Genomic DNA, 12633 nt, shown 5'->3' on the forward strand with positions numbered 1-12633 from the left:
GATTCTGGCCAACAGAGAACGTTGGAGCTCGTGGGCAGCTCTATCACATGACTGCTCTGGGCAGAGGCACCAAGAAACTGGTAAAGCAGAATGAGTCTGCAGAGGGAAGCAGCAGTTAGTTCCCTTCCTGTGCTCGTGACTGAGCACACACGTGCTTTATCACACGCACTCACGCCCGTGCCCACCTACCTTCTAGGTCCTGGACTTTCTTCATGTAAATCTTCAGCTGCTTCTTGAGCTTCCGCTCATTCTTTTCCAGCTTTTCTACCAGTTCTTTAAGGTCCTAAAATCCAAAGGAAGCAGTGTGAGGTGGCCACCCGCCCTGGCCAGGTCAGAAGCCCTTGCTGACTGATGGTTTCTAGATTCTCTGTGCCTGCAATAGGGTCAAGGACACAAGCCTTGCCCTTCTGGCAAGGCCATCTCTGGCCCCATCTCTTCCCAGAGCAGGATCCGCTGGGCGTCTTCACTCACCAGGTTCTCATTGGTGAGCCGGGATATCTCCTGCTGGACGCCAAATTCCACCTGGGCCTCTGGGGAGAGCAGCAGCGTCTGGCAGAAGGTCTGCTGCTGCTTGTCCAGTTCCTCCTTCAGGGCTTCCACCTGGGCCCGGAGCCCCTCCACCTCCTCCTCATGCTCGCGGCTCTGGGCCTGCAGCTGGGCCTCTAGCAACCTGCACCGGGGAGAGGAGGGCAGGTGACCACGGGGCTCGGGTCAGCGCCCCCACGTGAGGGGCCACAGACGGACACGCAACAGAGGAGCAGCCAAGCACACGGCAGCAGCAAGTGCACGAACCAACAGGGGAAGGACGCGGACGCTGAGGGGAACAGACTGGCAAGCGGGCCAGCCTGTCCTCTCTGAGGATGGGAACTCGGGGCCACACACGCACCCCTGGTCTTCGGTCTTTTTCAGGACACCCCCTCCCCTATTCCTCACTCTGTGCAGTCTACTGTTTGGGACTGAGAGATTGTCTCCATGTCAAAATGTCACCAGCAGAAATAAATTTCTTACAGCATCATTTACACAAACGTTATCTACATCTGCCCAAAGCGCATGAGAATCTCCTCGTTAAGACAAAACCCTAGTAGACTGCACTAATTCTATCACCTGTGTATTTCCCTGTTTAGATGATCGGCGAAGTTTTAGAAAGGCAAGACATCAGCCCCCTTCCTTGTTATCTTCACCGCCACCCCACTCCCCCTGTGGCTGTAAATATACGATTTTATCTCTAGTCAAAACAGAAATTAAGACTATTTGCAAATCATTTGGGGGAAGGTGTAAGATCAGCTGGTGTCATGATCAGAAGCAGAAAGACCTAGAGAAGATCTGGGGAAAGTTGGAGACACGTCTCAGAAGACTCTGAGTCTAAAAGTTACCTGGGCAATCCTGGGAGGCACCTGTTCCATGATAAGAGAAGGCAAGGGACTAGAGAGAGGCTTCCTAGGCAGGCTTCTCCTTCTCAGGGCGCACTACTATGAACTAGGTGCTACCTTCTCAGATTCAAGACCCAGGGCAGTAAACAATCACATGAGAGAAAGGAAGGAGGTTCTGGGCAAATGGTACATCAAAAGCAGTCTGGCATGGTCCATATGTTGAAAATTCACGCCGGTCTTTTCTGGGGATGCAAAGATTGTGACCAGAGCTTAGCAGAGTCAGGAACCCGGAAGTGCTCCAGAAACACCATTAAGAGTCTCCCAGCTGCCCTGGAGGCAGGGAGGCAAAGAGCCATGTTTTTTACAGTTCTGCTAGTTTGGCTGCAAGACAGGAGGGAGCAAGTCTCCCAAAGAGCGAGAGAGCCGGCTGTCAACTCCCCCACAGACACGCCCAGGACTTCTGTAGCTCTGTCGGCCCCACAGTGGCACTGTTGCAATGCCTGGCTCACAGGGGCTTCTCGATGCTCAAACGAAGAAACGATGGAGAAATGACTGATTCACCCATTCACCACAGGCTGCCTCACCAACTGAAAGAGCTACTGACCTGTGGATTGTGGAGCACAGTTCTATAATCACATCAGCATTTTAGAGGACACACAATATTTAGAGAATATCCAATCTTGGCTACAATACACTAAAAGCATCACCAGGAAGTCATAAACCTACTGAGACAGAAGAGAAATACCTAGGTTCTAGGGACTCTACCCCAAGGATCAGCTCCTGACTTGTGCTGTGAGGTTGTACTCCCGTCTTTCTTCTCCTCCACACAGGCTGCAGTTGGGTGGCTTAGCCCAGGGTTCTGCGCAAGGTCTGAGAATCCCTGCCTAAGCATCAGACTAGACACCTCATCTAACTGAGGTCAAGAGATCTGAGGCCACAGCCAGTGACACAGCTGGTTCTAGAAGCCAGGAATCCTGATGCATAGGTCTGCACTTTCAGTTTTGTGAACGCATTCATGTACTTATTAAAAAAACAAAACAAAACAAAACACCCAATCTACTGATAGAGAGCCACAAGGAATCACCTGGTTTTACACGGAGGATCCTGCTCTAATAAACTAAACTTCTGGGTGGGACAGAACTTATTGAACAATGGCCATTAGAACAGAAGCATCAGCTTTCACTCTGTGCTTACTACATGCCAGGCACATGCAAAATGCTTCACCTGTGTTAACCCTATTCCTTATAACGACTCCATGAGGCAGGTGCTGTTCTGATCCACATTAGACCACCAAGGGAAGAGACAGAGGTCACCTCACTCCTAGGCAGTGGGGCCACTGGAGACACACTGCCTCGAGAACCAGTTAACCCGGACTTTCTATTCCCAGGAATAGATGCTCTTGTTGTAATGGGACTGCCATGAGGTCATCAGCAGGCAAAGCTTTGGAGATAGTGTGTGAGGCCATCAGGTTCCATCCCCACTCTACTATCACCAGGGTGAGTGAGCTGGGCCAGCACCCACTCCACCTCAGTTTCCTTTTCTGGGAAACAGGCCTGCAGACCATCGCCCCATCTGTTGCTGGGAGGCTCAAATGCACAAAGGTATGCCACAGTCCTAACGAGCCACACGCTGGCAGCCAACGGAGGGCCAGGACCACCACGTTTTGCTGTTTCCGCGCGTGTCTTACCTCCCTTGCCGAACTGGTCACCGACAGCTGAAGACCACTGGTTTATGGATTCAGATTCTGGTGTCAAGTGGAACCAGATTCAAGTTCTGGATCTTCCACTGAAGCATCGGTGTCCTTGCCCCAAGGAAGGTTCTATCGAGCCATCAGGTGCTACTGCCTGGACCCCACCAAACAGCCTCTCCAATCTCACCCACACAGCCTGAACACAGAGCGCCAGCCAGGTAACCCGAGGGGCCCCTGTGAGTCGTGCCCTTGCCTCCACTCCAGCTGAGAAACAGTTAAGCATAGACATGAGCAGGCGGAACAGACAAAGCAGGCAGAGGCACAAAGGTGTATATTTGACCTGGCAACTTGCTTTAGGCCTTGGTAGGCCAAGCCGAGCTCTCCATCTTCATTCAAATATCCCCAATCCTCAGTCTTGCTAGAAATAAAGGACAAAAAAGAGGGCATCCAGTATAGAGGGAAGAGACAGGGAGGCAGACAGACCAGGAAAGCGAGGCCATTTCAGCCAAGGTTTGGAAACCAAGGCAAAGCTCAAGAACCCCCAAGTTTCTCTTTCTTTCTTATAACCAGCACCTGAGCACCTAAGAACATCACCTCTCCCCCAGGCTGGGTCTCAGAAGGGGGTTTGTGCACGCTCATGGGGCCTCATGGATCATGAGAGGCTGGGGAGCATGTTGCAGAGGAGAGCAAAGGGTTGCACCTGTCCCAGTAAATTCTGTAACCCGCAGCGGTGCAGGCTGGGCAGAGGCATTTCCTTGCTGTCACACTCCACCCTTGCCCCCACCCCTCCTCTGACCAGAAGGATTCAGAAAAGAAAAGGGAGAATCAGGAGAGATGCAAACAGGGCAGGGAGAGGAGGCCCCATGCACAGTGGAGGCTGCAGAGGGGCTCCTGGGATGCTGCATCTGGCTGTACCCGGACGTCTGGCTCAGTGATGATGAGGAAGATGGCTACCTACTGTCTGCTTTTCAATGCTGCTCTCTTCTGTCACTAAGGACACAAAAAGCATTAGCTAATCTCACCTCCAGCCCTCAGTGCACTCGGACAGAAAGAAACCACTAATAAAAACGGTGCCAAGCAGGATGCCAACTGAACGTTCTCTGTTCTGCCTGGGGACTGGGGTGCGTTACTCCTGTTGACCCAACCTGGAATGCAGAAGGCCAGTTGCCCAGTGTCTGCCCGATGCCGGAAGGGCAGCTCCAGGAGATCAGGCACATGTCCCGTGCTCCCCCATCCACGCACCTCCCCACCTTCACAGCCCTGGGTACACAGGAGACACGAAAAGTCCAGTGGGATAGGGCAGCAGGTGAGCCTCGTCTATACCCACTGGGAACCTGCCCCTCCCTCTCTGCTCCTAGGGATTCTCCTCCTGCTGGCTGGATCCCAGCAGGAATCGCAAAGGAGCTACAGATGGTGTGCGTGGACCAGCAACCCCTCCCTAACTCACAGGGGAGAAACAGTTGTCCCCAGGAGCCACAGTACCACTCCTGCTGGGTTTCACAGGAGGTCCAGGGGGTGCAGCTGCCCACTTTACCTCCCAGGAGCTCAGCCTCGTGGAGAGGAGCTCTGGGCCTTGCACCACTCACATAAGTTGCTTCTTGGGTAAAGCTGGTCACATGGCTACCAGGTCCTACGCTGAAAAGCTTGAAGGAGAGGGCAGGAGGCAGAGACCACAGTGAGCTTGCTTCTGGTGCTACTCTGGCTTCTGTGCCCCAAGCCTACCCTTTACTGTCACAACTTGTGCTCCATCTGGCTGGGCAGTGTGGGGGTTACTGCCAACAAGCATATACTGGGGACCTCTCCCACTTGGGACTCTGGCTCCTCAAATGTCCAGACTGGTCACCTAGGCCTGGCCTCCCCAGAGACTGCCTTTTATTGTAGACTTTTTGCTGTCCCCTCCCGTGCTTAGCACTTACCCCGCCTGGGTGTTCCATTTATCCTAGCAAACCCAAAAAGTGAGCTGGGCCACATCAAGGGGGAGCTGACAGCTTAGCCCCTTTGCCCTTCTCAGCTATTAACACATTTAACTAGGGCCTTTTAGTAGCTAAGGCTTTAACCCAACAGGCAGCCGCGGGGAGGCATCGCTGCTGAATAGGAATGCAGGGTATTTTGCTCCAACCATCCTGTTCGCCATGTGTGGAGAGACCCCAAGATGGAGAGGACTTGCCTGACGCTGACACCTGGGCTAGAACCCAGGCGGGCTCTGGCACCTGGCCTCTGGCTCTTTCCCTGCCACACCGGCTGGCCCTCATGCCCCGAGGAGGGCTGCTGGCTCTCTCCTGGAGGGTCACCGCGTTCCTATAGTTCCCTCGATGGCAGACTGAGTGCCACCGCTCACCCTCTGCCAGTGCCTGTGTGTTGCTGAGTTACACGGTGAGGAAGTGAGCATTGAATTCCTGCTCAGGGGGAGACACTCTCAGAATTCTTAATTCTGAAACACGCCAGGCAGTATGCACAAAGATAAAAGGGGAGACTGTGAGGGCCCGTCATCCCACCGTGCTCAGGAAGTCAGGCAAACCAGTAAATTAAAAAGCAGTCAACCAGCTCCAGGTCCAGCCTTTGTTGCTAGATGAAAGAGAACCAATTCCTCCGGAGAGATTCTCCCTCCCCTCTGCGCGCTATTAGGACCGAAGGCCTGGGAGGGCGCGCCACCTGGTGGCATGAGAAGGAAAACCCCAAACGACAGCTTACAGGAATTTTTTTTTTTTTTTAATGTAAAAAGTACCTACGTCAATTAAATCAACAAACGTTCACGGAAAATCTCCTGGGTACACACCACTGTGCTGAGCTCCGTTCCCAAAGAGGCTGCAGATGCACTTGAATAAGCCGCAGGTACAGTCTCCAACTGCAGGAGACTGGAGAACTGGCACCCCAAAGGGCATGTTGTGGCCATTGCCTACATGTCCCGGGCCTATTACGATGATAGCGCTCAGCTCACCGATCTGAGGTTTCTTCTATATCTTTTATTACATAACCTTATTAACTGTAAATATCAGGCAGCAGAAAAGGCCTAGGATAATATTTGCTTTCCCTCTGTGGAGAACATCAGGACTATGACCTAACAGCAATCCCTCAGTCCTGGCCCAAGGACCTGCCTCCCTGTCAAAACAGGCAAGGTTCCTATGAGCATGATGATGGTCAGTTTTCAGTTTCGGAAAAAAGCATGTGGTGCTCCACAGATATGCTTATTTCTGTAGCTCACACCTAGACTTTCTACCCAACTGCCCAGGAGATTCCCTGCAATCTCTGAGAAAGGGAGGCAGCAACCCCAATGCCATGAATAAGACGGTCTGTGGACAAATATACCACTGAATTACCGCAGACAGGAATTACACTGATGGCTTGGGACCCACCGAATCCTGGGAAACCTTAGGAGGGCATGATCACCTCACAGAAGGAAGCTGAGAGTTTCTAGCCAGGAACAGTTAAAGTGAGCACTTGAGAGGAGGGAGTTGGGGAGCATGAGGCTCTTCCTGCTCCTTTGCTCTTCTGAGCCAGACATCCCACAGCAGCTGGGACTCAGGGCCAAAGGAGCCACAAAACTCCAAGCCCATCCTAAGGAGTCCGCACACACCCGTCTGGTTAAACAGGATCTTCAGTGTCCCAAGCAGGCCCATTAGGGGGTGAGTAATAACCCCAGGTTTATCTGTCCAAGCCCAGGTGGCATCAGGCAAAGCTACCTTTTGTGCCAAGGGCCTCCTGTTGTTTCTTGGAACCTGCTGGGAGGTGGGGCTGCAGTTTCCTGGGACACAAGCAAAGGTCCAACAATGCACTCTAAGTCTCTCTTTGGAGTTCTACAGACTTGAGCGGAAATGGCTGGTGGCCAAAGGAGCACCATTGCTGGACCCAGACCTGAGCTCTCACCACACACGCCTGCTCTTCCTTAGCTCCGCGACCTTGAGCACATGCCTGGTTGACTTGACTCCGGCCATACAGAAAATGGTAAGTAAGTGGAAGAGCTAGCCACATTCCTGTGTCTCCCCCCAGAGCCAAGCCTCCTAACTGGCCTCCCTCCCAAACTTGAAAACAAAGGAAAAGACGATTGTAACGATCAAACAGAACTCCATCAACTCTGGAAGTTAGCGAGGGAGAGAAGTTCCAAATTGAAGGACCATGGATTCTGAGAGAAGCGATGACTGGGCATGGGAGAGTGTCTAGAATCCCTCCAGAAACCTAAGCAAAATTCAGTGCAGCACTGTAAGCTTTTCCTTGAGAGAGGATCGATTTTTGCAATCCCTCCCACCCCAAATCACACGTGCATAATACCACACTTGTTCAAACCAGAACACTCTCCCTCAGAGGGAAATCACAGGGGAGGAACCGCAGCTCGGCCTTCAGGGCACTCTTATCCCAGGGGTGGCCCTCGTAACCGATGTCCTGGCTGCCGAGCTCCAGGAATCACAGCCTGCATCGTCCTGCCCTGTCCACCTGCCTGCCACCATCCTCTCTCACTGCAGAGATCACGGTGTGGGTGAGGCACAAACCACAAAGCTCGCTTTCCAAGTGTGGCAGGCACTGAGGAACTGGTTCTTCAGGCTTCCGGAGGCTCCTTTCTGTACTTGGTTTCACAGGCTATCAGTTCCCTATTGTACCCTAGGCTTGACTGGGGAATGGAATTATTTTAACATCTAAGAAAAGCTATTTTTATTTTATCACGAACATTATTACTGCTGCAAAGGAAGACAAATCCAGGGTAGTAAGCAGCCCCTGGGACTGGATCCCCGGACAACCATTTAGGTGAATAAAAAGGGAGCTGAGAGCTGATAATAGCAGAGGATCAGAAAGATAAGCACTCCCTCACCTGTCAAGGTCCGGCTTGTCCTCCCTGCTCCCCCCTTTTTTAATTCCAAGTATCACCTGTGCTCTTTTTTCTTATTCAGTGTATTTCTTCACCCAAGATAATTCTGAATGACTAAATCTGGACTCCAGTTTCAGCACTGAGAGGGTCACCTTCATTTCCTGTTCTCTCTCCTTTGGGGAACAGAATCGCGTCTCTCTGGAAACTTACTTTCCTCTGGGGGGTCTTGCTAGAATGCCTGCATCTTCTGATTACCTACACAGTGCGCGGGAAGCGGCCCGGCCTGGCAGTCAGGCCTTCTGGATTGTACCTTGACTCAGTTTCAGGCTGGCTGCTTGCCAGAGCAGCTCATCCCTTCTGGGCCTCAGTTTCCCTATCTGCAGAAATGGGCTAGTTTAGAAGACGTGGAAATCACAGCGTTAAAGTCTTCAAGTCCCTGACAATTCTTGCTGACAACTTCATGTTGCAGTTAGCGGCACCTGCTGACAAGATGTGCTTGCGGTTTTCATCAGTTCTGTACAAATGCTTCGTGACTGATCACGTCGGTGAGTTGAGGCGAGAGAGAAAGGTAGCCAGGGAAAAGGCTGGCTCTGTTCTTACAGGTGTCCACAGGGGCCCCGAGAGACAAAGACAGTAATAACGGCAGGAAGTGTTCTAAGCACAAGACGTGGACTAACTCACCTGACCTTCTCAATCTCCATGCGAAGTACACTGCTGTGACTGTCCCCGGTTCAGGGGAGGAGACTGAGGCACTGAGTGGTTATAAAGGAGTTACTAAGTAGTTGGTGAGTGGACTCCAGAGTGCAAACACTCTGCCATAAGGCCCTGGGGTCTCATCCAGGCCCTGCTGCCTCCCTCAGTCAGGCTCCCTGGCCATAACCTGGGCAGATCTTTTAATTTTTTTTTTTTTAATGTTTATTTATTTTTTGAGAGAGAGTGCAACAGGGGAGGGCAGAGAGAGAGAGGGAGACACAGAATCTGAAGCAGGCTCCAGGCTCTGAGCTGTCAGCACAGAGCCTGAAGCAGGGCTCGAACCCACAAACTGCGAGATCATGACCCAAGCTGAAGTCAGACGCTTAACCGACTGAGCCACGCAGGTGTCCCTGGGCAGTTCATTCTCAAGGAGGGACTAGAGGTCTGTTCACTAAAGTCCAGGGAAAACTCATTTGAGCCAGTATGATAGTGGTCAAGTTCTTCCACCCAACCTCTGGGGTGCCTAGCTTGGGTTCCATCTCTTAAATGACAGGCACTGGGGCCCACCAACTGGGTTGAGTAAAGCTAATATTAAAGCAAAGACAAAGGAGTGCCTGGTGGGGGCGGGGTGCTTAGTTGGTTGAGCATCTGACTCTTGATTGCAGCTCACGTCATGATCGCAGGTCATGGGATCAAGCCCCACGTTGGGCTCTGTACTAACAGCATGGAGCCTGCTTGGGATTCTCTACCTCTGCCCCTCTTCACGCCCCACACACACATGCTCTAAAAAGCAATAAAAAAGCGAAGAACTGGAGCAGGAGCAGCCCCTCCCAGGACTTAGTTGGGCTCATCTGGTGCTGGCTTCCCTCTAGGGGAAAAGCCACTCTCAGCCGGTCCTTCTCGCTCCTCCTGTCCACACTTCCAGGGAGGCTCCCTTTCCAAAAGCTCTTCATAAGATCTGGGTTCTGGATGCCCCAGCTGTGTTACTGGAGTCTTGCTGAAGCTGACAAGTGGTTTGCTAAGGGCATGGGATTCACAGAGTCTGCTCCTTCTCGTTTACCTCCTATAATACATAAACCCTGATGCTGAGCAGTGTCTGAGAAACAGCCATCACATGTCAGGTTGGGCAAGACCCTTTTCCATTGCCTCCTCTAGTTACCATGAGGGGGGACTTACCTGTTTGTCTGGCAGACCCCATGATAGGCCTCGATGGCATCTTCCTGATCTACATGCTTCTCACTGTTAGGCCAACTTGTTCTGGCATTAATGTTCGGCTCCTAGAAGGTCCCAGGTTAAAAGAGAAATAACTCTGGTTACATAAACAACTGTTGCAAAATGACTTTATAGACTTTGTATATACAGAGGCATAAAAACAAGCTTTTGAGGGGTGCCTGGGTGGCTCAGTTGGTTGAGCATCTGACTTTGGCTCAGGTCATGATCTCACGGCTCATGAGATCAAGCTCCTCACTGGGCTCTGTGCTGAGAGCTCAGAGCCTGGAGCCTGCCTTGCATTTTGCATCTCCCTCTCTCTCCCTGCCCTCCCTCACTTCTCTCTCTCTCTCTCTCTCAAAAATAAACAAACATTAAGAAAAATTAAAAAAACAAAAAACAAGCTTTTGGGGGAAAAACAAAGGCTCAGGATGACCTCAGATAACAGCAGTTAAACCCAGGCAAGAATGGTACTTTCAAAGGCACAGAATGACAAGGCCTGGCTGCAAAAGCCCCGAACTTGGACTGTGAGGGAGGATAGCAGTGACTGTGTCTCTGAGGTGACAGCACCCCCCAAATCCGAAGGACAGGGTGAAAATCTGTCTCAGTGTTAGTCCTCCACACTCATGACTGACTGCCTACTTATCCCCCTCTAAGTCATCCCAGGGCCATGTCCAGAGTTGATCCCGGTGGCCTCTGTCCCCTCTTTCCCACTCCCCACTCTGTCCCAGAAGGTGAAAACATTAGGAACAAATGCTAAGCTGGACTTGCCACCCTGGGTGGACTTAGAGGAAAAGACTTTCTCTACCTCAGAATCAAACAGCAAGACACAAAGCTTGGGGTGAAAAACAAGGCCAAGGGGGCTGCTCAGGCCATTGCCCTTGTTTCTAATTCTGTGCCTTGTTCTTTTTGAACATGTTCATATTGAGTAACTTCAGAAGATTCTAGAGACTTCCAGCAAAGTCTCCCATGAAAGGTAATGCTGAGAAGGCAGCAAGTACCTTGCTTTCCCTTTAGACGAGACCCTAGAGTCAGCGCGCCTGCATTTTTTTAGGTTTAAAGTGCTCACGGGTAAAGCTACGTAAGCAAAACACCGTCCGTATTACCTAGTGTCGCCCCCTGGCAAGCCCAACCGGGCTGCCATCTTGTTACCGTGCTCTTGCCGGCGAGTCGGCGCTGGTCAGCGCTGACAATCTGCGTCCTTAGGATGAGCACCTCCTCCTTGCGAACCTCAAGCTCCTCGTTGGCCAGCTTGAGCTGGTTCAGCAGCAGGCTGTAGCTGTCAGGGGAGCTGTGGCTGGAGTTGTTCTGTGTGGCTTGGTCAGCCACGGCTTTCCTCAGCTCGTTCAGGTCGTTCTTCAGCTTCTTGTTCTCTGACTCTAGCTCTTGCCTCTGGAAGACAGCCCAAGCAGCACACTCCATCTCCTTCTGGACCTAGAACAGTCTCCTCTCCCCATGTGGGCTTCCTCCTCCACCATCCAGAATCAGCCTGCCCTGTCCCTCCTGTGAAGCTTGGAGCAACCTTCTTGTTTTAACAATAAAACCCATGAGAAAAGTTCAGTTATAGTTAAAACTGGGGCCTGGATTTGGACCCACAACCCTAAGTTATTGGGGTGAAGCATCTGACCTGAGGCCTCTATGACTGCATTCCCCAAACAGATTAATAGTGTTCCTATCTCTAAGTGTATCTGGCCATGAAACCTACCCTTGAGGAAATGCCAGGTTAATTTTAAACAACATGCTTTTAACATTAGACTTCCTAGAAACTTATTGATATACTTTGTGACTTTCCAAGAGAGCATAAAAATCCTAGGATTTCCCAAACTTAGCTATCTAGAGAGCCTTCCTACCCGATGCCCTTATTCTAAGGAGCACCACACAGACCAATGTTTTAGAGTATATTAGGAACGCACTTTTGTTGTTTTGGTCACACGGAAAGCCACCAGCTGTCAATGCCAGAAGAAAAGCTACCTGTGTGCAAAAATGCCATCAAAACAACTTTAGAATGTATTTTAAGTTTTCTGGGTGTAATATTTAGCTTTGGATTTCACAAAGTCAGACCATAGAAAGTTTGGTACTCACATATATAATACTCTTAGGGTCTTGGGATATATGGGATTCAAAATTTCCCCCCAAATCCCCAAATGGTGGATAAGTGGGGATTGGTTGCACAATTATTACAGAGACACAGGACCATAAAACTAGGAGACCATCTAAATAATCTCTTCATTTTCTGAATGAGGGAGCTAAGGACTGAGCAGAGAAGACTCACAGTGAGTTTAAGAACCTCTGCCAGGACTAGAGCCCACGATTCTGGACACCTGATCCCACCTTGCCTGGCCACATTATATCAGGCCTCCTCCAGCAATCTCTGCCAGGTGCAACCAGCCCAAGGGCCCTTCCGCCCCATCTCACCCCCACAGGGAGGGCATGCCTAAGCCTTGAGACCAGTACCCAAATGGTGTGCTTCTGTCCCTTTATGCGTTAGAGAAGGATCAGCGGGAACTTCTGAAATTCTGGTTGTTTCAGCAAAAATCACTACTTGTCAAGGGGTCCTTCCCAGAGTAGGCTCATCTCACCCATGTACTTGTGGGCAGGTTTTTCAAATCCAATTTGGTAAGGATTGGGTTGGAAAAGAGGGCTGAATAGTCTGGTGTGCAGACTCATGATCTGCTTCCATCTTGGGTCTGCTCAGGCAGAGTCTACACTTTGGGAGGGCAGAGGACAGCTCCTTCCCTCGTGCCTTCAGGAAGCATTCAGCTGGACACACAGCAGGGGCCCATTAAATACAGGCCGACGGGGCTTTGCCTAAAAGCCCCATTTTTCATTGTTTCCTTCAGGGTCTGGGTCTGTTAAGTGAGAAGAAATGCAAC

The 12633-nt window shown here is 51.1% G+C and overlaps 1 protein-coding gene across 3 annotated transcripts in view; it reads right to left on the reverse strand.

Moving 5' to 3' along the window:
- The window catches only part of MYO5B (myosin VB), a 338275-nt gene that overhangs the window by 18651 nt on the left and 306991 nt on the right, over positions 1 to 12633 (reverse strand). For 2 of the 3 annotated variants that reach the window (XM_042961933.1, XM_042961931.1), the window contains 5 exons: positions 10913 to 11152; positions 9728 to 9828; positions 3401 to 3478; positions 472 to 670; positions 190 to 283 (listed from right to left, as the gene is read on the reverse strand). In XM_042961933.1, coding sequence (XP_042817867.1) covers positions 190 to 283; positions 472 to 670; positions 3401 to 3478; positions 9728 to 9828; positions 10913 to 11152 — 712 coding nt within the window. The remainder of the gene's footprint in view (positions 1 to 189; positions 284 to 471; positions 671 to 3400; positions 3479 to 9727; positions 9829 to 10912; positions 11153 to 12633) is intronic. The other variant, XM_042961932.1, reaches the window with a different exon arrangement.

This window comes from Panthera tigris, chromosome D3 (assembly GCF_018350195.1).
Source record: "Panthera tigris isolate Pti1 chromosome D3, P.tigris_Pti1_mat1.1, whole genome shotgun sequence".
Lineage (NCBI taxonomy): Eukaryota > Metazoa > Chordata > Mammalia > Carnivora > Felidae > Panthera > Panthera tigris.